We start from the raw sequence: 26,189 nt of genomic DNA, 5'->3' as shown, positions 1-26,189 counted from the left end.
GTTGACGAAGTGAAACAAGGGACCTTGGCTATAAGGAGACCCTTTGGCCGGCTGTTGGTGCGATGGTTGCGGCGGCGGTGGTGGTACAAATAATTGGTGCAGGCCATGATGTTAGTGGCAATGAGGTTTATGTTGTGAAGATGGTGGTGGTCGTTTCCATATTTTGGTGTTGTTGGGGATTTGGAGTGGTTTTTGCTGATAGTACTGGTGGAGGTGCTTGAGTGGTGGTGGTGGATTTGGCGGCGTCGGTCGTGGTGGTGGTGATGGTGGTTATGGCATTTGTGATATGATGGCAGTAGGGTGGGGTAGGGGTGTTTTTGACCAATTATTTTGTTAATTGTGACCAATAAAGTGGTTCATTTGTAATCAATAAATAATATATGACCAATTACTTGATTTTGTGATCAATAAATTACTTGATTTCGTGATCAACAAATAATATGTGATCTAAAAATTTGAGTTGTGACTTATAAAATTTGTCATTTGTAACATATAAATTTCTTGATTTGCGACATATGAATAAATTGTGCCTTATAAAAAATTTTAATTGTGATATTTCTTTGATTTGAATCAAACTTAATCTTTTAGATATAAAAATTTTTCATTGTAAAAATGATTGGTCGAGCCAAGGGCCCATTGCCATCCTTAGAGTCGATGCTCTCTTTTTACAAAATGTCTACTTTCAATGGTTCACCTGGCATGGACCACGCATGGAATTTGACATTGTAAAAGACATTTAGGTAGTGTATGAACTCTTGTGTAGTGCCATGCCAACCAAAAGTTCATCGACTCTCGTAAAGATAAAAATGGTGAGGCCTCCGGTCCTCGAGATTTTTGGAGGCGAGATGGGTGAGAATTAATTTTTTTTTTCATTTCTCATCGTCATTTTTTCCCTTTACTTATTTATTATTTATATTTCACTTTTTATGATATTTACAATGTTCTAATTATATATTTTCATTAATTTTTATCAAAATTTACTAAAAATTTGATTTTAATCTTATCAAATATGGGCCCAAATATATTTTCCTTATCGAGGCCAATTAAGTGGGAAAATACCATTAATGTCCTCTCATCACGCGTCCCCCACTTCAACCCTACATTATAAAATCCCTATAAGGCGTCTTCGAGCCCTAACTCTTCCACGAAACTCCCCTCTGTAATCCGTCTATCAACCAATGTGTCACTAAACCTAAAAATTTCACATCTTAACCGATTCTCCTCCTCGTTTTCATTTTATTCCCCCGAATTAATTTGTTCCTGAAATCGCAGATTTACCCGCATCATCATTTCTTTAACTTGGGTAACTTCTTCATCGCCATGTATTAGTTTTACGATGTTATGTTTTTCTGTATTGAGTTTTCGCCCGTGGAGTTGATTAGCTTGATTTTATCCTGGGATCTTAACGTGTTGAGTAAATATATTTTCTAGCTTGCTAGGGACTGATTTTTTCCTTCTGTTTCGTCCTTTTTTCTTGAGTGCTGCTGGTAACTTTTTTCCTTCTGTAATCATGGCTAGATGTCTGTTTTATTCCAAGATCTATTTTTTCCACATCAAGTGTTATGCATAAATTAATTAGAATATGTTGTTAACTTTGCTACTCTTATCCTTCTAGTTTTATGCGCGCAAACAATGTTTTAACTATGTTTTTTAGTAGCACGTTGTATCTGATTGGTGTATGCTTTATGTGGTTGGCTAATTAATGGTCCTATATTTGGGTGACTTGCTGTCAGTTATGGTATATACAGATGGTCTTGAACCTGGACGAACTCCTTTCATTGCTATGTTGGGAACTTACTTGCCTGATTCTTCATGAAATAAATGCTCTATCTGGATGAAAACCCGCTGTTTATGAGTCATTGAACTTCCATTGTTGGTTATTATTACTTCTGATACCCATGTAGTTACTTGACTGTATTGCTTTTGACACTGTTGTGATTAATGTTTCTTCCTGCATCTTCGTTTTGTCATGATGTTATACCTGCCTGTTACAGAATTTTTGTCCTGAATTAGTTGTGATTTTGAGCTTCTGTCTGACCCAGTCACCCAGTAATATTAAACAGCCATCTTGGCATATGAGATGATTGGTGTTTGATCCTTCTTCATGCACTAAACTGTTAGCTAGGAATTATATTATCTAGCTTTCGTGCGCAGGAACCTGATAATTGTTTTTTCTTTCAGATTTACTTTGATCAGCTTGAGTTTTGTGTCTTCATAACCAATGGCCACTTTGGATATATCTCTTGATGATATGATAAAGAACAGGCGTAATAGTGACAGTGGTAGAGGACTAGGCAGGCCTCGACATGGTAGAGGGCCAGGTCGGTCATTTAGAGGTGGAAGAACAACTGGGACTCGACCTAGAGGCCCACTCAGCTTAAATGCTCGACCATCAGTCTACACCATTGCCAAGGCATGCTCGAAACTATGCATTTTGTAGACAATATCTTTGCGTCTCATACAAAAGGTTCTACTTTTGCCATAGAAAATCAAGTGCAAGAGATATTGTGGCTCTGTTTGATTCAGGGAGAAGACCACAGTAACTCAGCAGTAACAAAGCCGCTAAATTCTATTGAATATGTTCTAAGTTCCTGATGATTCTTCTGTTTATGTGGGTTTTTGCTCAAGAACTTTGCTATGGATCTATTTGTCAAAAGATCTTCAGTGACGCTAAAGGGATGATGATACATAGCATCTTATATAATTGACAATTTATGAGCTCTCACCACTTAATATCCGCTAATGAACTTGAGGCTTGAGTTTTCTTAGCCATCTTAAGTTATTATATTTAACAAGGACCACTCTAGTTCACCACTTGATAGTTTAGAGGGGGAGTTTTGGTGATACGTTGCAAAATGTGGATCATTTTATGATGAATTTCATTACTACACGTTAGATTGCATTGTTGGCAAGGTTGCAGTAACTATCTGGGTTCATGGCCTTTTTGCAAAGGTGGTTTCCTTCGCTGAATATCAAAACTGGAGCTCTCACCTTTTGCATAGAACCAGTTGACAGCATGTGGATCAAATCTAAAACTCCCATATGCACTAAATTTTGTACTCAATATCCCATGGAATTGGATTATCTTGCATGAGCATTTTGATGTAACAATGTAATGGAAGTTTGCTGATATCAGCTTTATCTTGAAGAATTATAAAATATAACATTCTGGGTCCTATGATGACATTTACTTTTCCAATCTCAGTATATTTCTGGTTTGCTTGCATCAGTCTGTCCGCAGAACCAATTATTTGCCATGGCAGAATGGTCTGTTTGAAGATGGTCTTAAAGCAGCTGGATTTTCGGGATTAGAAAATGGCACAAAGATATTTATTTCCAACTTGGACATTGGGGTGACAAATCAGGATATAAGGGTACTGAGATTGAGCTGAGCCTTCATCTTTTAAAGGATTTTCTATTGAAGATTTCCTGAAAAAGTACTTCTAATGCAGGAACTCTTTTCTGAGATTGGGGAAGTGATACGATATGCAATTCACTATGACAGAAATGGGCGACCTAGTGTGAGTATGAGGCTTTGTGAATTAATTTCATTATGCTTGAGTCATTTTAGACCTATTTAAATTGGGATCCATCTTGACATACTCCTGTATCCTGTTCTGGAGCTGTTTCCGCTCCAGTAATCACGTTTATTTATCTCTAATTTATTGAGCTGTATCCCACATGTAAACTGCTGTTGTCACAAAAAAGTGACCTGTAGCTTGCTAAATAATGATAATGCATGTGGACTGTAAAGCAATAAGCAGCTGTAATTAATTCAACTGCTGAACTCATTTTTCATTTTTTTTGTTTTTGTATTGTGTGTTGCAATGGCATTTATCAGTTAATGTAGTGCTTCAGATATTTATTCTTTTCTGGGACCCTCCTGGCTCTTGTTTGACATGCCATTTCCCTGAACTATTTTATCCACACATTGGAGACCTAGTACCTCTGATGCACGTCTCATTTGTCTTTTCCCTCGCCAGTACTCATAATGCGTTTGAAGATTTTTGTACCTTTATTTCTTACCTTGTTCTGTCTGGAGATATATTGCTTCCATTTTGATTTTGATTTCCTAATGGTGTACAATATTTTTTCCGAAAAGATTTGTGACACTTGGGGTATTTTATCTGTAGTCTGTGTTTGCTTGCATTAGTTTGTTGATGCACTTCATACTTTTATATGAATTTAAAATATTATGTTCTGGCCCAGGGTTCGGCTGAAGTGGTTTTTGCCAGAAGAAGTGATGCATTCAAAGCACTCAAGAAATATAACAATGTCCAATTGGATGGGAAGCCTATGAAGATTGAGATAATGGGTGTCAATGCAGATATCCCTATTTCAGCTCGCATGAATGTAGTTGGAAGAGCAAATGGAAAAAGGACAGTTACCATGGCGTATGTGACTACAATTCCTTCTAATTTTTTGGATGCTGATTCTATCTGTATTCCCTTTTTTCTTTTTGTTAGAGTGTCTTTAATGGTGGAAGAGATGTCTTGGATTTTTTTCTTATCTTTTCAAGAGTTTGTTTACTTGGATTAAGTTTACTTTTCTGAGTATTTAATTTTTGATAAAGCTTCATAACACAAATTTTGTCTGAATTTTACCGAAAGTATGTTTTATACATGAAATTAATAACAAAATTCGAGTGGTTGTATATTTAATTATTTTGCCAACCTATTTTAAAAATATTTATCATTTAGACCACAAATATTTAACATACATGATATTTGAAATTAACTGACAATTTGAACACTATTTTTAGAAACATTAAGAGGGTGTTTGGTTGGGACTAAAATTAGATTTTTTTAGTAGATTGTGATAGATGTTTTTGAAATGTGTGGTTGAAAAATTGTGGGACACATGAAAAATGTGGTTAATATTGATTGTTTGACATTGACTTAAATTAAAATCAGATTTTAATCCGTACCAAACAGGCTCTAAATTAAATTAATTTCTGCTACTTAATTTCGTTTAATATTACTAAATCCCCCCAGCTGAACATGTTTGAGTTGATGTACTTATAAGCAGATTTACTTGTTTACTTCTGATAACCTTGAACCAAACATGTTCTAAGAGAGCTTTACTTCATCCTGATTGATATTCCAGTCTTGTAAAGAAAACCCCGTCGTATTGTGCTTGACTATCATTGGATTTTGTTTTACATTATACTTGATAGCCTTATTATTCAAATGTTGCAGCAAGGTTTTAAACTGGATGCTGTCTATTGTGCAGGTCTCGACCAGGTCATCCCACAAGCAGCTTTATTGCTTCCAATCGTAATTATGTGTAGGTTGCCTATGAGCATTTCCTTGTGCATGTCGTATTATTGAAATTGTTATTGATATCTAATCTCTTAAAATTCTGTCGCTACATGATCTTATGATGCATGCAGTAATTCTTGAATTCAATATTTGTTGCTTTTGGAAATAATTTATGGTTTTCTGTTCTTAGTTAATACTTTTCCACAGTAATGAGTAATCATGGTACTTCGATGGGAATGGGATTAAACTAAGCTCGTCTGGGCTCCATTTTAATTAAAATTTGGGGACACAGAGTTTTGGAACAGTGATTTTTTGGAGAACGTGTGGTTAAAAATAAGGAAATTTTTTTGATTTATGTGTATTATTATTTTATGGGAGAATGTGTGGTTGAAAATGAGTTCTGAAAAAAATGGGGCCAAACATAGGTTAAGCTTGATAACCAAATAACATGCAGAAGCTTGTTCAAATGCATGTTTGCATCAGTAGTTAATTGTCTGCAAGACACTCTTGCATGACATCTATACCCATTCTTCATCCAAAGGCCTGCTACCCTAACGATATTTGGTTTAACTAACCTTCTTTTTCCATTTTTGGTAATGTAATCCATGAAATCTAGACACGACTTTTGACTTATTACTTGAGATTCTGATGCCTGAGTTCAGTTGAACGGAAGCTAATTTATATGGTGTGAGCATGTCTAATTTCAAATTGATTTGTGGAATTTATGAACTTCGATTCCTTAGGCAGGCAAAATGAAGCGTTATAACCTTGCTTGAATTTCTCTTTCAGAGTTTGGCCTTGTGCAGTTCTTTCAAATGTATTGCTTCAAATATTGGTTGGTTGACAATTTGCAATGCGCCTTGCGCACAATCTTTAATAAGCTTTTGATAACTGTGCTTCAAAGTATAGAGCGAAATATAGAAACACCAACGCCCCTGGGCTCTGGCCAGTAGTCAGACTTTTGCTGTTCTTATCCATAGTCTTGTGCAACTAACAATTTGAGCCTAATGTGTGATTGTCTATATTTTGATCAGTCAGAGGGGCCGTGGTGGTTCATACAGTGGACGTGGAGGAGGACGCGGTCGAGGCCGAGGCCGAGGCCGTGGCCGTGGTGGAGCACGTTGGGTGAAGAAAACTGTGGATAAATCAGCTGAGGATCTTGACAAGGAGCTGGAAAACTATCATGCAGAAGCAATGCAAATTTAGATTATTCTTGAAGCTCTTTTTGGATAGTTGTCTATTTAAAATTCTAGCCATAAAATGGCCAACAATTTCAGTGGTTTTTGGTTGTGTTTTAGACGTTTTTGGACGAATGATATGCTATATGGCTATAGATGTTTTACTTTCATTGATTGAATTAGAATGATGTTTTTGCAATCTCAGTCATTCTTTTACATCTTGTGTGTATACGAGTTGCTAATTTGAGAGCTTTAAAACTGCATTTTCGTTTGTTATTAGTGTCGATGAAACTTCCTGTACTTGGCCCAATTGTTGTAGTTGAATCGGAGAAAATATCCATTGGACCCTAACCTCGAAATGGGATTACTGTGGGTGAAAGCAAAAGATTGGTTCTTCTTCATTCTTTTTTGATAGTTCTTTTAAGTGCTTATAACTCTAAATTCTACAGGATGCGCAGATAAATAAGTATGTTAAATCAGTTTAAATTATAACTTAGCAAAGCATAACACAAAGGTGTGTCTTTTATGTGAATTCACAATTGCTTCCTTACATTTCGAGCTTTAGGTGTGTTAGGACAACTTTCTATAATTGCTTTTTACAAAATGAGTTTTTTCTTCCTTTATCTAGTTTCCTCTGGAAACTCCTTTATGAAGATAGAACACTTTTAAAAAATTATATAAGCTAGCAGCTTTTGCCTTTTAAATGGGTTTTTAGTGTTAAGTGGATTCAAAGAATGCATTGCTCATTTTAAGGGTGAACAGTTTCCTTTACGCTACTACACAAATTGTACATTATCCTTTACAAGCCAAGGATAATTATACATCAACAGTTGTCAAGGTACATAGACCTTGTACAAGAAAGAATGGTAAGAACCAACAAGCGGAAAGAAGATTAATCTCTAAACCAAACCTTACATTACACTGGCAATGTACTATCGATGAGGGAAAAAAAAAATATCAAAACGTTCATTATTGAGTAATAGAGGTGTCTCTTTTCAGTAGCAATTGCCCCGACTCGTCCCTCTTGAAAAGCTTCTCAACTACTTCGTTCCAATTAGTTCTAGCATTTTCACTCGACAGTTTATTAGTTTTATTGGAATCCTCTATTTCATCCTTTGAAGATTCGATATTCTTGTCCCCTGAAGACGACTCTTCAATGCTGACACAGGATTCTTCTCCAGTATTGACTACAGCATGAGGTATATTCAGACTCACAGCTCTCTCTAAAGCATCCTTGTGTTCCTTTTCAATTGTCTGCTTCCTATCAAATTTTTGGACTCTAGGAGGGGTCGTGGTGGTTTCTGTACTAAGCTCTTTCAGCTTCTGCATGACAATATCTACATGTTATTACGTACATTTAAAGAAGAACATCACCTCTAGCAAATTTTTGGCATAGTTGAAGCATTTGGTTTTCCTGACTGTAGATCTTTTATCACTTAGCCCCTGTTTGGCCCCCAATACATCTTATCAAATTAAATTAAATTTCTCTTTCCTATTTTCAACCATACAGTTTTCAATAAAATATATATTACACGTAAATCGGATACTTTTCATTCTTTTACAACCATCCATTTTTAAAATAAAATAATAATAAAAACACTATTCCCCCCATTATAATCAAAATTAATGGGGGCCAAACAGGGGGTTAAAGATATGTAGTAAGGAAGGTCATGCTGTTCAAACAATCTAGAATCCAGATATGACGACAAATGAATCGATGCGTCTAAAGATTTAGTTAGCATCTTGAAAAATCAAATATAATATAGGACTGTTACTAAATTTAGTCAGCTTTAGTTTTACCTTATTGACACGACAAGATTCATCTAATCTAAGTTAATTGAGTACAGTACCACCAACTGATTCATGCAGATCATTTCGAACTCATCAGTGTACTCAGATAGCAACATTAATTGAAAGAAAGAGTTTTTACTCATTTTCTCTAGGACAAGGTAGAAACAAGAAAAATTAATGCCTGCAAACTAGATAATACTTGATTATGATAGTGATTTTATACGGTAGATAAAAAAAAAGGAAAAAAAAAAAAAAGAATCATATTTTAACCTACTTACTTCTAGAGCATGTTCTGCCTCTCGTTCTATCCAAATAATAGCATGATCAGATGTAGCGTTGCATGACAAGACAATATGTTCAAATCTTCCATCAACAGGGATGGCTGTTCTGACCTCTGGAGGATACCTTCCACATCTGTGGGTAGCAAACAGTGAATACAAGTTAAGAACAATCAATCTATATGTTTTTCTTGTTAGTGGAAGTATAAAAAAAATTCTGAGCATCACACTGTCTTCCCTCTTTCAAAATAGATGAATATAAATCAAACGAAAATAATTGCTGGATGTCGTGGGTAATGGTTGGTTACTGAGTTTTTTCTTAATTATTGGGGGTAAAAAGGGTTTTCCCAAGTACCCAAATAAAATAAAAAGCAGTTGAGACTTGGAATATTTGCCAACCCCAAGGCTTGCAATGGTAGGATATACTCGGGAAACACTTCTGTGTGAACATCTTCTTAAGTTATATTCAACTTCACTTTGCAACGACTATTGGTCGGCAAGAAACACTTTGGACATAATCAAGCACGATATAAAATACGTTCTACTAGTTATACAGCTATTTGGGTCTAGCTAATCAGGGAAACATGGACTAGCATAAAAGGTTTTGAAGTGATGCAGAAGTCCCCAAAGCTCTCATAGTTGAGACTTGGTAAATGAGTATTTCTCAAGTTTCTTTAGATGACTATTACAGTTTTGAAAAACTAATAAAAATATATAGCGAATTACAAAAATAGGCATGGAAAACTGGACGAAGAGAAGATTGAGTTAAGTTCTCAAAGTACTCATACAGTGAAGAAGTGAATTTATTTGGTTGAATCAATCTAAAATTGGAAAGAGGCTTAAAATGCCCAAAGGGGTATGGAAGTTAACTTTCCCATTTCTTTAATTATTATGATGATAAAATTTTGGGTAACGTTAATGTAGGATGCATAGAATGTGTTTTGCCCTTTGAAACTACGAAAATAATCTTAGCAATCAGGAGCAGATGATTATGATTGTCCCAATACAGTAGCTATTCACAGATATCTTCACACTGTCCATCACTAAGGCCAAGTAATACTGCAGGAAATAAAATGTAGAGCGAACAAGTCTAAATGGATTAACAATCCATAGGGCGTAATTTTGATATTTAAATCAGGATTAATAAGAAGATTCTTTTATTGCAAATGGAGTGGACAAGTTTGAAAAATTCCTTTCCTCCTTTCCTGTTGATAACACATTTTAAAACACAGTTATATTCTAGAGCATCAAATTCTGATACTGACCGAGTTACCAGAGCCATGATTGGACCCCAGAACAGGCACAAAAAGGATTCACTTCATTATGATAAAAATCAATTGACACTTGTTTTGATAAGCCAACAAAAACATGATTATTTCTTATATCACTTGGAAAAAAGTGCAATTTTACCTGCAAAATTTTCTTTCCACAATGTGATAAATTCGACCGGGTGCATACAGTCTTCTTGGATCTCCGAGCTTTCTACCTTCCGGTATAAAGGTATCCCTCAGGCACACGAGAAACAGTAAGCACGGCAAACTGTCCAAACCATTAAGGCCTGGTTTAAAAAATGACTATAGCAATTCACTTCTTTTAAAGGCAACAAATCAAAAGATCATAAAATTGTTAACAGCATCTTAGAGCCTCAAGTATTATGAGATGTGATAACTGACCAGAAGATGGATTTGAATATATCTTCCAATGGAGTGGGTGTTCTTGGTAAAAAATCATCCTGGACAGTTATAGCAGTATTACAATATGACAGCACTAGCATAATATTCTACCAAAACTAAAAATATCAAATTATTAAGATTGACATTGCACATTTTCATTTACTATTAAAGCAGGCATTTTACATGATTCGAAAACAGACTTCTGATTAGCTATAGCAGATATAAGCAAAAAGTTAAAAGAGTCTTATATCAGGTAGTACGCATTTTAAGAGAGTACTACATAAAATAGTGGCACTATATAAGAAGACATTTTCATGGTTTACATTTCTCATGTGTCAATTGTGTAAAATATTAACCCGGATGATTTGCAGAAAAATAACATTTTCTACCTAAACTATGGAAACTAGTCCTACGGGAACATCAATTTTAACAAATTTTCACGCGCTATTATAATCAAATCAATCAAATTGTACTAATTTCCAAATCAACCTTTATATTTTCCCAATTCTATCCTTCCTCTCATTCTTCATATCAATCTTTCTTTCTTTCTGTTGACATATGTCATGTAAACAATATCTCATATGATAAAACATAACCCGATAATCAAACTATTCTGTCAGAATGCCTTGGAGTAACTGATCATGCAAAATTCAGAAAGAAAACAAATCTTGAGCCTTCTCTGATGCCTCTCTTCCCCTGTGGTTGACCATGGAAACCATGGCCGCCACCAACAAAACCATAAGATTTTTCTGGTTTTTTTATAGCCAAAAATCTATAAATCCACATACGAAATTGCCCACATTCCTTGAAGAAATCCTTTGCTAATAATGCGGCAGGGAGGTTAAATATTCTGTTCCTATCAAGCAGCCTTCTGAAGAAGAATGCAGAAGCTTCGCTCTCGGTTTGCATTGATTGAAACGTTTTCGCACCTAGTTCATTATTTTTGTTTTAAAGGAGAATTTTCTTTAGGATCTATTATAGAATATCCTTATTATTTTCAAGAACGAGAAGACTACATAATGTTGTCAAAACCTTTATGGTTCATTTTTGTAGGATTTATTAACTTAATACTTTCAAGAACACCAAGTAGGTTGTTGAAACCTTTATGGTTTATCCATGACTGTCCTAAGAGTATTTTAAAGTGGTCTTATGATTTCAATCGGCAGTTGGATTTCTTGCCATTGTTTGCCTTCATTCCCCCTCCCCCACACAAAAAAAAAAGAAAAAAAGAAAAATGAAAAATGAAAAATGAAAAAAAGGAAAAACTGCATCTTTCTCCATCACTAGAGCTGTAGGATTCCTTCGAGGACAGGTCAAGCAACAGCCTAAAAAAAGGTCTAAAGTACCAATTTTTTTTGCGAAAATTAATTCAAGGCAACGTAGGATTTCAAAAATAAGAGATAACGATATTTTTGGACGACCTGTTATATATGATCAAATTCTTACAAGAATTTTAGTGAATTATTTTTTTTTTCCCTAACAAGTCGACACCCTATATTTATCCAACTCAAGAGAAATAAAAATCACATTAATATCCACATCAACATTTACCTTTCAAAAATCCAGTTAATCAGATTCATACAAAGGGATAAAAAGAAAATCACTCACCTGCAACACGACCGAGCATATAACATCAGCATACTTCACGGCCAAGTTGAGTGACATACAGCGCGCCGGAGCCACAGCGTAACACTTCACCAAACTTCTCGGAATCCCCCCTAGTTTATCCCCATGATTCACCACAATCACAGTCAAAAGCGCTGCGACCCCAGACCCCAATGAATGCCCAGCAAAAACCATGTTGTACTCTTTCCCATTCTCTTCCCATAGTTTCTTCAAGGTCTCTGATTCATGGTTCAAAACCCATGTAGCCGATTTCAACAACCCATGGTGCACATACCCTCCATCAAACATCTGCATACCCAACCGATTATTCAATAACAACTTATAATCACTTTCTTTAACTAAATTCAACCCACGAATGGCTAGTACTATTTCACGATTGTCATGGTCAAGGTAAATTATGTAAGGCGGTGCGTGGCCGTGTGTGTCCTCGTAGGTGACACGCTTGATGACCCAATCGGGGTTCAAGCGGTAGCCACCGGCGGGGGTATACTTGGGGCAACGGAGGTCGGGCTCGTACACGGCCAATATGATGCGGCAGACACGAGGGATAGGTTCGAACTCCTCATGGGTAGCGGTGGACCAGGTAGCGCTGTCGTCGCTGCCGATATAGGTGCAGCGCTTCCATGCCCACCTAATGCAACCCAAAATCACCACACATTCCACCCCACAAGAAACCGACATCCGATTGACTAGTTAACACTTTTGTTTCCAGAATTGATGAACCCTTTGAAGTTGTTTTGAGTGTCTGCATATATAAAGGTACAATATATATGAGAATGCGGGATAGAGAGAAAGCTGGAAGGTTCACGTGGTGGGGGTACAAATACTCTAAAAGTTCTGCACTTTTGTGGGTGTTTTTCGATTGAAGAATCTAGAAATGAATATTGAAAACTAAAAACTGGGTATTGTTCTTTACTTGTGATTCTCGGCGAATTAATTAATATGAATTACCAATTCATATGCATTGATTTGCAACTGGAAAAGGGGCAAGGAATAAAGAGCATGTCCGCGATGTGTTCGATGAAATGACTAGCTGTTAATGAGTAGTAAATTGCATTTCCTGGTGATAGTTGTGTCCATGAAGAAACCAAAGGCATTGCTTTCAAGTTCCACAGCTGCCAGAACGTACATGTAGGGTAAATTATATTCATGGTAATTATATTTTACTCTAATATCAATTAAGTAGTCGAACTTTAAATTTATTCAATTGCATATCTCACTTTAAATAGATTTCAATCGAGTATCCATTCGATTGCATTTTCTAGATTGACGAAAATCAATGAACTGATAGTCAACAAATAAAGCCCGCAATTTATTTCACCAAACTTTTTTTTTTTTTTTTTTAATATCCAGGTATCCCAGTTTACACCAGACTAAGGCCTTGTTTGGTAGGGATTTTTTGCCCCAAAAAATTGATTTTTTGACCGTTATTTTACTATTCAAGCCGTAATTTTTGACTTCTTCTCTCACGTGTGGACCCTACTTTTCTTCTAACGGTCAAAAAATCAATTCTCAAAATCCCTACAAAACAGGCCCTAAATCCCAGGACCTCCAAGATCCATGCCCCTAGAACCTTGGAGGGGGTAAATCGCGGGTTATGCCTCAACTGGATCACAAGTTCCCCTCATTGATTGTACACTTCTGCGCACAAGAGACCCTCCTCCACATTTATTTCACCAAACTTGTGCATATTTCATGTCATCAACTAACTGTTACGCATGATGATCATCGTTTATTGATTGACACATCAATTTCTATTGGTAAAATTGGAGAAAGTTATCTTAATTAAAATAAAATTAAAGTGTAGCTACCCAATTAAAATCAAATAAAAAAGTACTATCACTTGACTAAATCATTTTAAAGTATATGTAATTGATTAAACAAGATTAAAATTAAAGTATAATTACCATATTAATGCCAAAGTTCCGAAATTGTGATGTCAAAAATGTGTATGATAAATGGATGATGGTTGTGAATGTAAGATTAAAATTAAAATTTGACTTTGACTAAAAATTGTAAGTTCCGAACCGGGATCAAGCTTGGGGACGAAAAAAATGTTTATGCATAATTGATATATAATTGTGACCAATTTGAAAGATGTATAGTTAAAATAACTGAATTTTGGACGGTTTGACGAATTGAAGGAAACTTGCTGAAATTGATAACTTTTTCAATCTATTTCATTATAAACTTATTGCCGAACTTTTTATTTTATTTTATTTATATGCACTATAGTCCATGTAATGTTGAATAATTTGATTTACTTTTCCTATTTCCATCGTTTATTTTATGGAAAACTTCAGGGATATTATAATTTTATTTTAATATAAATTGTGGATGAATAAATTATGATGATTATTGTTGATCTTAATTTTGTTGTCATTGTGTTTGAACTCGAACATGTTGTCATGAGAAACAACTTAACACAAGGATTGAGGAAAATCTTGTTATACATAAACTTCGATCATAAAAATATATGTATTGAAGATGATATTGGCCAATTAGGGTGTACAATTGACCTATTACGTTGGTGGAATTAGATCAAAAGGTTATTTAAAAGCTTAAGCTGAGCATCTTGCATAATAGATGTTAAATACTGGAAGTTATGAATCGACTAAAAATATATTTGGGAAGTAGTTATAAGCGATTTAAATTATAAACATATAAAGATGAGTGTAAGTGAGCAGTTCTTGTAGATCCCTCAAAATGTATAAAAAAATATACAACTTTAACATCCATAAACAGTTAATAAACATAAGTCGAACATATGCTAGACTAATAGAAATGAGTCGAAATATTGAAATTATAACTATAATATATACATGACTTCCTTCATTTAAACATATGGGACTTGGACTGTTGCCAATGAATATTAGAACCTATCTATATAGATTATAAATAAAACTTGTCGTGGGATTGCCTTCAAAGCCGTAAATATGTTTGAGAAGTATTTATAAACTATTTAAATTATAAAAAATTATGTAAATCCATCGAAATGAGTGAATAAAAGAATGATTTGAGCATTTATAAACAGATTATAAACGTGAGCCAAACTTAAGCTCGTTTTACATTGCCTTTGAATATTCCATAAACCTTCATAGAGGAATTTCTTCAAGCATTTCTTCCAAAGCAAACCTTTTTATTGTTTTGTTAAATACTTCTATGTATTTTCGATCTTCGCTTCCACCCATCCTCACAAAACCCAGCCTTGCTCTAATACCACATGATGTGCAAACAAATCAAAATATTAGAATTTTATGTGATTCGACAAATGGTCTACTATGATTGGTAGAACATGATAACTTCACTATTCTAGGTGGAATTAACTTCAAAATCTATAATTGTAAAACCATCATAGAGACAATTGCTCACACGACAAAAGACCTGTTTGATATAGATTTTCTGAGAAATGTGATATTTATATTTTTTTGAAAATATGCAGCTAAGAAGTAGAGAAAAATTATGGATCCACATACAAAATTAATTTATTGGTAGAACGTGCGGTTAAAAATAAATTTGAAAATATGATTTTTAATGAATTTGAACCAAACATGGCCAAAGTAACAATAACTTCTCAAATTAAATTCAATTACCTTGTTTTACTCATACAACATGTTTGATCATATTAAACGTATACAATTTGTTCTCAGTCATGTTGATTAAATAAAATAAAAATTAAAAGTCACGATTATGAGTAATGCAAGCGCACAAAGAAACCATTGGGACATTCACTAAAACAAGTAAATAGTTTGAGAAAGTGAATAGTTTGATAATGCCCGTTTACAAGAAAGATAGAAAAAGATGTAGAAGCCCAAAAAATATATATATATAAATGAAATTAGGCTCATATTTTTAGGTGATGATCTAGCATCACGATGCTTAACCTATAGACGAACCTTATGCTTGACCCACACAAGAAATGAAAGCTCAATACTTATCCACGATGTTTTAAATAATTTTTAAATGAAGTTGGACAGAATTTAATGTTTTCCCAAAGATTTGACCTGATGGTGAAAATTTATGTATAGTAAATATTTCTAAAATTTGATTTTCGTACGCGTTATTTTTAAACGACTGAATTATAAGAAAAAAATAGAATTATAATTAAAATAGAGTTTATTAAGTTTTAATTGAGGTTATGTTACTTCCTTATTTTGATTAGTTTGTTTAGGGACCAAAGATTTAAAGAAAAAATGATGACAAACTATATATTAATATACACACGAACATATTTCATCAATTGGTAAATAAACAAATCATTAATTTGCAAACACACACACGTTTTCAGTTTTCAGTGCATTTGAAATTGGAATTTGTCACCTACCTTTTACCAATTATAATCAATTTTAATTTGTCTTCAATGGTGAGTAATTGAAGGCCACCGTTTTTCCACCTTTCACTTTCAATTTGTCAGTTATACATTTAAATATACACACACTCACACGTAAAAATTTAAATGCTGCCTACTTTTTTTTTTCTGAATAAGGGATTTGGCCTTTCATTTCTTAACTTAAACTTTAGCTAAAAAAAAAAAAAAAAAAAATGTTTTCAAACTCCTCTAATGTTCGCAACATTTCTCTACTAGAATTTGAGACTTGATTTACATTTCTTTCAAGTTATTCGTATCCTTTTTTTAACATATATACACAATACAAGAAAAAAGCTTTCAAAAGTAAAGAAGGGAAAACAATATTTATCGTCCAATTTCATCCACTTCAAAGGTGTCAAACGTAGATAGGTAGAGGTGCAAGTGTTATTTCGTGTCCAAATTATGAATTTTCGTAAATGTTTGAATGAAATGGTACCTCCGAGTATAGTGCTTCAGCACTACAATAGTTGAATGATCATTTTCCAGCTCTACATGTTATAACAATGCTACAGAAATTGGATTTTGCCGAAAATTCTTCTATGTGCGACGGTATGAATCTATAGTTCGAAATTTTTAATATGAGAACGAAGTGCACCAATGATATCTATTGAATTTCAAACTCATGCATTAATTTTCCTTTCTACAGATTGATTTGACTTGCTTGGGGGCGTGGACGATGGTAGATGGAGATGCGTCATGCCATGGAAAAAGCCGATGACTTGAAATTTTTAATTAAATTATGAATGTTTACGTTTATATTTTTTTTTTATTTCTATGGACGTCATATTGGACTAATCTAAGAACATTTCTTATGAATAAATTATATTTGAAGGTAAATATGTGTCATAGAAATAAATTTACAAATCACCGTTTACAAAAAAAAATATTAGCGATTTAAAGTTTTGCCATCTCTTAAAAAATTTCAGTTTCTGCCTCATCTTTAAAAGTTCATAACTCTTTCATTACTTGGCATTGCAAAATCAGTGGCGTTGAATAGCCTAATAAGTTAGCTACTGAATGAACTGGGAAGCATATCAATCCGATGTCGGTAGAAATTTATATGGCACATAATGTAAACTGCACTGGGTGCTGTCTCTGTTTTTTAGCTTCTGCCAATGGTTTTAAAAAAATTCATAACTCACTCATTACTCTAGATTTCCTGATGAAACCAATTGGGTTTGATAGTTTCAAGAGTTAGCTACTGAGTATAGTTGAAATTATGTTGATTCGATGTGTGTAGATTTTTATATGACCTTTAAGGTAAATAGCATTGGGTTACCTTTCAGCCCAAGTCGTTGCGAGGTTTGAAAAATAGTTTAGTACCCTATATGCTATCGACCAGAGACGGTTTTTGGATATATCATATTATAAGGAGTTTTCAACTCTACGCTAAAATTTCACGAATTTTCGAGTTTGATAGCCATGCAAACGAATTTATTTGGACAATTACCGTTGAGACAAAAACTAAAATAGCAATATTACTTTTAAAGTTTTGTAAAATTTCACGTCAATAGTGGTTACATGCTTATAAGGTATGTTGTACGGTATGATGCAAATATGGTATGCTGTAAATATGATATGTTGCAAATACGATATGCGTTAATCCAACATGTAAAGTGCATATACAGTATGAATGAATTCGATTTTTTTTTAAAAATTGCTTTCTTTAGTATTAAATTATAATAAAAAATTCTTGAATTAAATTTTAAAAAATTTAATCTTTATATCTTCCACTAAAAATTTGGTAAATTAATTTACGGCTAAAGTAAAATTGACGTTTTGATCCATGCGGGTTGTGGCGTTACAGAAGAAGTGATTGAATCTTGACTAATAAAATGTCACAAAACTAGTAATCAAATAATATTTCTATTCAAATAGATTTAAGAAATATCATTTTACCGTTCAATTGTTTTCAACATCATAAGAGGTTAAAGAGTTAAATGTATATAGTGCAAAAAATGCTTCCCTTCTACAAATGAAATGCCCTCAGATACTGAATTTTAAAAGTAAAGAAAATGCAAAGAATAAAGCAAAAATGAGTTTTCATGCTGGATATATATTTATTCTCATTTATTATTCTTTGCTTTACAACTTCAATATTCCTTCACTTTTGGAGTAGAGGTACCAACTAAGTTAGATGCCAACTAATTCTTCAAATTAATTTTTTAAATCATATTTAGAATTTAAACTTTAGGTCAAATTCATTTCTTATAATCACATACTTCCTTTGTTGCAAATATATCTAGTTTTGTTGAGCCTCACACATTTGCCAGGTCGAGAAAAATCCTAAGTTGTGGGAGGCCATGAATTCCGAACATTAGAAGGCAATAGGACACATACTCTTCTTTTCCTTAGAGAAAGAAGTCCATTGGTCATAAATGGGTTTACAAAATCAAATATAATTCAGATGGTTTTGTTGAACATTACAAGGCCTAATTGGCAGTTAAAGGTTATACACGGTTGAAGGATTCGATGATTACAATGAAACATTTGCAACAGTTGCTAAACTTGTTAAAGTTTGATATTTCTTGCCATAGCCACTGCTAGAAATTGGTCCCTCAACCAAATAGACGTTCAAAATGACTTTCTACAACGTGACCTTCATGAGAGAAGTATACATGCTTCCACCACCTCGCTACAGTTGATACGAAGAATCAAGTTTGTGGGTTGAAGCAAGCTTCTCGGAATTGGTATTCCAAGTTTTCTATGGCTATTCAAAAGGCAGGTTTCAAACAATCCATGGTACACTTCACTTTTTATATGGTTACGTGAAAATTCATTCATTGCAGTGTTACTTTATGTAGACGACATGATTATTATAGGAAATGATTTTTCTGCGATAACAAATGTGAAAAGGCTTCTCAATCAACAATTTCGAATTAAAGATTTGAAAATAATAATAATAATAATAATAATAATAATAATGGCTCGTTCCTTAGAAGGCATTTCTATCTCACAGCGAAGGTATATTTTGGATGTTCTTGATGAAACGGGTCTTCTTGGTGCAACAAAACCTGAGACTTTCACCATTAGATGGTGAATTATTCAAAAATACTGATCAAAATAGAAGATTCATTGGTAAATTAATTTATCTTACAATCAAAAACCGGTTATCATTTAATCAGTGCAACTTCTTAATCAGTTTTTGCAACAACCACAAGCCACATATTGATACAGCAATTCGCTATTCACAGTGAAAACCTGGAAAAGGTTATGAATTTAACATAACAGGATAATGTGATGCTGAATCGGAGGTTCTACTACAAGGAAATCAGTCTCTGGTTATGTTTTTCTTAGCAATTCTCCAATCTCCTGTACGACAAAGGAACAATACACTGGTTTTCGCTCCCCAACAGAAGCAGAATATAGGGCGATGGCTGCCATTACTTGTGAACTTACTTGGTTGGGTATGTCTTGCAGGTTCTACAAGTCAAATTTTTAGCCCTGCTAAATTATAATATGATAATCCAGCAACATTTCTTACTTTGCAGCAAATCCAGTCTTCCATGAACAAACAAAACATTCTGAGATGGACGGTCATGGAGAAAAAATTCAATCGGGTCATACAGCTTTTGTAAGGGAAAAAAAAAATATCACCGCCAAACTATCCCAAAATTATTTGCTACGGGTAGGACAAGATCTAAGGACCATAGTAGCCAAAAAAAAAAAAAAACCAAGTGTGACACATCAAGAATGATTTTTACCAAAATTGTGGTACAATTTCCAAAATCATGAAAGCTGTCGAAATTCATTAACAATTTACTACAAAACCAAATAAAACAAAGCACTAATAATATTTTTCCACGTTAACAAGAAATAATAAATTCCAAGATCTATCAAAGACATGCAATACATCAAGCTCCATCTCCTCGATTAATCAGATCGAACAGGATTTGAAGAGCTGCCACGATCATCTTATAAATTTCAGCAAGCAGGAAGGAAGCAACACTTTCCAGTCCAATTTTCTACTAGCCTGAAAGGGAAGTATAAATTTTCATAATTTCATTACATATACAAATTGCAGGATGATCAGATCAAGAGTAATTCTAATTTCTATGTATGTATATAGTATAGTAGTCCTAAAGGGCAGTAAATCCTAAGATATTACTGGTTCATAAGTAGTTTGCTGATTTCGCCCATGTTGTTTGAGCTTAACATTTACTAGTAGATGCTACCTATGGAAAATAGTTCCTTTCGTCACTTAGTCTTCTACTGCCCTTATCTATAGTAGAAAAAAAGAACAATATGTCAGCATCAGAAAAATGCCAACACATTTAGTTTGCAGAATACTAAATGCATGCAATCCAGGGCCTTTGCACATTTCTAGAGCTTAAATACAAAATATGCACCACTTTCGAAGAAACATAGGCTAAAATAAATTAATCGACTTAAAACAATTCTTTTACTAGCCAGCCGAGAAGCTATAGAGTCGAGGAGAAATACATAAATAAGACAGAAATGTAAAGTTTTCTGTTTTTCTTTCTTCTGCCTTTCTGCCAAACAAAACACAATCCAAACTCCAGGACATGGATTACTAATCTATGCAAAATTTTATTGCAGTTCGTGAGAAATAGTTTTTCCCACTCCACACCAAGATGCTGTTAAAACGCTGCTAATTCAAGTTCAGAGACCCCTCAAATGACAGAGAGACAAACACATGCACCTGATGTTCACCCCACAAAGCCACCTTTAAAAAAGATTCACTGATTAAAGGATTAATTTTTACTTGCATTTCATTAGAAAAATCACAACCAAAAACTAACAACAAAGCAAAAAGATAATTCCAATACAAGGATCCAAGAAACAAGGGCAATTAATTTAAAAAAAGTAGTATTTGTAACGGTAATCTCTATCATAATTCGTGTCAAAATTATATATTACAGTCCATTTCAATCATAAGCCCAAAAAAAAAAAAAAGTCAAACTGCAACAGAAAAATTCGTTATGTACATAAAAAAGTCAATCTTGCTACATGTACATAAAGAATTAAACAACAGATTACATAATGCTATATGACACTCTACCATATGTCAATTTAAAACACAATCAACTTTTTCATCCGAACTTTTCCCACCATATCATATCATGTAATTCGTTATGTACATTTTTTTATGGATAAGTAGCAAAATCCAAAAAAGAAAGTTCTTATGAGCGATTGGCATAATACTGTCACAAAAGATAAAATTATTTGCAATGACATTCCACACGTAATAACATTGCAATTTACGATCGTAAATATTCTAGTCACTAAAAAACTATTTTGCATGGTCGTGAATCTTTTTTATAAAAGGGATAAATCTTTGGATTTGTATATTTTCCTTGTGGACACTAGGATGCCTCAATTGACTCTGCTGATACAATTGGTTTAAGACAGACTCAACAAACTATATGTTCATGTATTTAGGTATTCTAATTAAGAGTTGCTCATATATTTTAAATATATGTAAAATTGAGTTCATGCATTTGTTACATACATGAATTAAGGAAGAAGTTAGTAATATTATTTCCTTAATATATTTATTAAGTTAGAATTGTTTATAGAACCTATAAATAGTCGTGTATGCTTAGGCATCTTTGTGAAAAAAAATCAAGAATTAAAGAAAAGAATCCCTTGAGTTGTCCTTTCCCCGCAAAAATTATTTACAATCAACAGAATTTAATTTAATCATAGCTGTACTGAATTATGGTAATCCAAAATAATGCTAATTCTCTTTTGCTTTGTTTTAATGCAGAAAACTATGACTATTCGAGTATCACTATGAATCTACTTCTGGTTATGTAGAATTTCTGAAAAAGGATTTGTTTAGCCTGAAAATGAAGATCAACTATTTCAAGCTCTGAAAAATTGGTCGAATGACAGCACGGGAGACAACAAGGCAATCTTCCAAATTTATCGAGTATTGGCATGTGTATCTACGAAAGAATTGCCAACGTACAAATTCCTAGGAAGTGTCAAAATTATTGAGTTACCATATAAAGGTGAAGATGAAGTGAAGGCGTATATGAACAAAAACCATTGGGAATATTATATACAAAACTTGTAAGGCAAACAAAAATTTTTAAAAAGAAGTCACAGCTTCAATGAAAATTGAATCCACTAAAATGTTCTTACCTTAAATTGGAGGTACTTGATGAATTCTATACCAGTTCTCCCCTCTGCGATCTTGAACTTTCAATTCAAAGCCATGCGATATATATCCCAATTTCAGATCTCTGAGAGTAGTCACAGGATACAATCCATTTGGAACAATCTTTATTTGTTTACAGTCAATAATCTCTAGCTGCCTGAGGTTGCTTAAAGCCCCATCCTCTATCCTCAGTTTCTCCACAGCAAGGAAAGAAAGCTTTAAGAAGTGAAGTTGAGTAAAGCCTCCTCTTGAACAAATTAATTCTCTCCCCACGAATGAAGATTGTTTTAACTTTAGAACTCTCAAGTTTGGAAGCTTCTCCAGCTTCAGCATAGGGTCTTCCATCAATAAGGAACCTTCTAATGATAGTTCAGTTAGGTATGGTGGGAAATCTTCTAAATCAGGTAGCTTTTTGATAAATCCTCCAATATGCAGCTTAAAAAGACGGCAATGACCTGAAAATGTCATATTGGGAATAGAAATATATGGTCTGTCAAAATTTTTAAATGTAGGAAAATCATGAAGCTTCAAACATTCCAGGTTTTTGCATGAAGAAATCCATTTAGCGATAGCCTCTTCTTGCAAATGTAATGCTCCACGCAGCTCCAATTCCCTGATGAATGTCAACTTGTCCAAGCCACCATCCACACAGCTTTTGGAGCCAATGTGTATCCCACGCAATATCTGGAGATTAGCCAGAATTGGCCCCTTGGGCGGACTGATCACCGTCTCTTTCAGCTCATTCAGATATAGATTTCTCAAATGTCGAAACTTCCATATACCAAATGGAACAAGGTCTATTAAAGTAGATCTCAAGTCAAGAGTCTGCAAATTGAGAAGGTATCTTATTGAAATCGGAAGCTTTCTTAACCAAGTTGCTCTCAAGCCCAAGTACCTCAAATGAATGAGATCTCCAACCGCACAATCCAGATTAGGCAAGTAAACACCTTCCAGATCAAGAACATGCAATAGTCTATATCTTTTCAAATTTCGAATATCTGTTTTGTTCAAATCAAAGCACAACAACGTACGGAGTTTTGAAGCATTCCTACTCCTAGAAGTGGGAAGGACACCAAAATGAATGCCAACTCGACGTCCTCCCGTAAGAAAACTGTTGCTTGAATCTTCATGGATAACTTCAAGAAAATGATCCTCCTTGGCCTTTGATATGGAAAACTCTCTAAGAAGATCGTGCATGCGACAAGTTCTAATTCTACCATCAGACTTTCTTTTTCCGGCTAGTATCATATTCCTTCCAATCAGCTCTTCCAAGTAATCCTCTGCTATATCTTCAAGTGGCTCCTGACCTCTGGACTGCACAAAACCTTCTGCAACCCACAACAATATTAATCTTCTTGCCGAGATTTCAAAATCCTCAGGGAAGAGACTAAAGTATAGGAAACATGGTTTCAAGTAATAAGGCAAGTCATTGTAGCTTAATGCTAAAATTTCTGTACATTGTGCAGGATCTTGTCTTAACTGCCAGTGAACACTCTGCAAAACCTTTTGCCACTCTATAAAGGTAGCATCCTTTCTGGATAAGAGGCCGCCCAATACAACTATGGCAAGAGGTAGACCCCCACAGGTTTTGACAATCTGTTTTCCCAATTCTTCTGCCCATGGAGGTAAACTTGCGAATGAGTCGATTCTAACACATACCTTCCTCGAAAATAATTTCCAGCTGTCTTCGTCCTTCAGAAGACTTAGTTCATGGGGAGGACACTTTGGGTCAGCATAGAGAGCAACTTCCTTGAAGCGAGTTGTAAGCAATACTCTACTGCCATTGTTCTTCTCAGGAAAGGCTTCTTTTAGATCATTCATGACTTCAGTCTTCCATATGTCATCCAGTACTATTAGATACCTCTTGTCCTCTAAGAAAACAGAGAGAGTCTTGAGCAAATCTTGACTGTTCCGGTGTTCTAAGTCTGCTTTACGCAGCCCCAATAAATTTTTCCCCAATTCATTCAAAATATCTTTTGCTCTATATTCTTGAGAAACAAAAACCCAAGCACAACAATCGAAATGCATCTTAATATCAGAACTTAGGTAAACTTTCTTGGTAAGAGTGGTCTTACCTATGCCAGCCATGCCAATAATTGAAATTACAGATAGCCGGGACTCTCCATAAATCAGTTGTGCCTCAACCGCTTTTATGTCTTCAGCAAGACCGATGACATCCTCTTCACAATCATAAGGAGAGGATCGTCTCTTCTCTTGGAGACTGCCAGCTGCAAAACCTGCTCTTTGACTCGCTTCAACAATATTTTCAATCCCATAAGTTGATCTACTGTTAGTTGTATCTTGAAGCCTAATCCTAATCCCTTTGACCTGTTCCCTAACCTTACGACGCAAAATCAACTCATGGCAGAAAACGTACCTTGCGAAAAATGGCAAGAATCCTTTTCTCCTAAGTTGGGCCAATCTAAAGATGTAATACTCAACAACATCCTCAGAATCGTATGCAACATCTCTTATGTCTGCCACCCAATTTCTGACTCTTTCATTTGCATCCTGTTTTGAATCTGCATCTTTAAGGAAGCATTGCATTCGCCTTAATTCTCCCTCTATCGAAGCAACCTCATCATGTATGTCAGACAATGAATTAGCTTCCTCTATCAGATAGCTGGCAATTTTCTCCAAAAAAAAGGTTACAACATATTCAGCCATGAGTCTCGTTAATTGTTCCTGGACTCGATGCTCAGAGACCGAAAAAGCTATTGATTAAAGAATGAGAATGCTTTTCCACTTATGCTTCAAGCTTCAAATATAGTGTGAAACGATCAGCATCGTCCATCCTTTTTCCAGAGGAGTCAACTGACGCCAGCTAAATTATTTGTTTAACCTCAAAGGTCGTTTTACTTAGTCAAACCAATCTAATCGAAAGATCTTGTTCAACTCTTTATATTGCGTGTCCAAATCAAACACGACCCAGATGACAAAATTTCCTCCAGCATTTTGCCACTCAAATTCTCGAAATTTTTAATCATATATTTCATCAATTAAATCAGAATTCATTAAAATCTGATTTTTAACTAAGGTCCCGTTTGTAGCGATTTTTTGCCCCAAAAAATTAATTTTTTGACCGTTATTTTACTATTCAAGCCGTAATTTTTGACTTCTTCTCTCACATGTGGATCCCACTTTTCTTCTAACGGTCAAAAAATCAATTCTCAAAATCCCTATCAAACGAGCCCTAAACCAAACAGAGAAATAGCTTATTCATTCTGAGCAGAAATAAGCTCATATACTTGGTCCATATAACTCATTTATAACCCTGTTTGGTAGCCATTTTTTTCAAAATATTTTTTTTTCAACCACACATTCTTTATTAAAATAATATTACACATAAATTAAAAACTTTTCATTATTTCTCAACCACACATTTCATATCAATTTATTATTTTAAAATACATTTTTACATAAAAAATGCCTATCAAATACCCCCATATTATAAGAAGTTGATTGATTGAATTACCAATTTACCTTCGAGTTTATTGCATTTACCAACCTATCAAAGTATAAATAATTACATTTGAATTCCAATTTTTCTCATTTATTACAAAAGAACACTCTTCGACAACAACGGTGAATTTCTACTACAGTTTGAAAACCAGTCTAGAATGTGATTTTTTCAGACAATGTGGTTTTCTTTGTCATGGAAAAACTCCTAAAAACTATCTTTGCTTTAAATCTCGAGCAAAATACTGTGAGGATAAGCAAAGTAAAGCCATCCAAACGTATGGTACACAATACATCCATACATTATTAGCTTTATATTAAGTACTTATTTTACTTATAAGATGGCTACTTTTCTTATGCCCCAGCCAAACATGCTTATATTTGCACGATGCATTGTACCACATCTTCTTGTGTCTAATTGCATCTA

At 34.3% G+C, this 26,189-nt stretch overlaps 3 protein-coding genes across 4 annotated transcripts; 1 reads left to right on the top strand and 2 right to left on the bottom strand.

The window, feature by feature from the left end:
• Nucleotides 1-1,115: 1,115 nt before the first annotated feature.
• Nucleotides 1,116-6,657, top strand: LOC111369528 (THO complex subunit 4D-like). The gene is made up of 7 exons (XM_022991084.1): nt 1,116-1,303; nt 2,182-2,413; nt 3,231-3,374; nt 3,453-3,521; nt 4,210-4,394; nt 5,233-5,286; nt 6,296-6,657. Exons 2-7 carry the CDS (start codon nt 2,222-2,224, stop codon nt 6,465-6,467), a joined length of 816 nt encoding a protein of 271 aa, XP_022846852.1. The 5' UTR covers nt 1,116-1,303; nt 2,182-2,221; the 3' UTR covers nt 6,468-6,657.
• A 525-nt stretch (nt 6,658-7,182) lies between these two features.
• On the bottom strand, nt 7,183-12,944 carry LOC111369527. The gene is made up of 6 exons (XM_022991083.1): nt 12,759-12,944; nt 11,790-12,552; nt 10,182-10,240; nt 9,919-10,047; nt 8,509-8,644; nt 7,183-7,762 (listed from the first exon to the last, which is right to left on the bottom strand). The coding sequence occupies exons 2-6, from the start codon at nt 12,486-12,488 to the stop codon at nt 7,409-7,411; spliced, it is 1,377 nt and encodes a 458-aa protein (XP_022846851.1). The 5' UTR covers nt 12,489-12,552; nt 12,759-12,944; the 3' UTR covers nt 7,183-7,408.
• A 6,912-nt stretch (nt 12,945-19,856) lies between these two features.
• Nucleotides 19,857-25,145, bottom strand: LOC111369526 (putative disease resistance protein At1g50180). Of its 2 annotated transcripts, XM_022991082.1 has the most exons (3): nt 24,379-25,145; nt 22,288-24,174; nt 19,857-20,149 (listed from the first exon to the last, which is right to left on the bottom strand). In XM_022991082.1, exons 1-2 carry the CDS (start codon nt 24,968-24,970, stop codon nt 22,289-22,291), a joined length of 2,478 nt encoding a protein of 825 aa, XP_022846850.1. In that variant the 5' UTR covers nt 24,971-25,145; the 3' UTR covers nt 19,857-20,149; nt 22,288. The 2 variants fall into 2 exon arrangements, with proteins under 2 accessions (XP_022846850.1, XP_022846849.1); XM_022991081.1 differs by having other exon boundaries at nt 22,288-25,145.
• Nucleotides 25,146-26,189: the final 1,044 nt, after the last annotated feature.

Source organism: Olea europaea, chromosome 20, assembly GCF_002742605.1.
Source record: "Olea europaea var. sylvestris chromosome 20, O_europaea_v1, whole genome shotgun sequence".
NCBI classification, from domain to species: domain Eukaryota; kingdom Viridiplantae; phylum Streptophyta; class Magnoliopsida; order Lamiales; family Oleaceae; genus Olea; species Olea europaea.
Note: the sequence above shows the minus strand (reverse complement) of the source record. Positions and strands in the feature narration are given on the sequence as shown.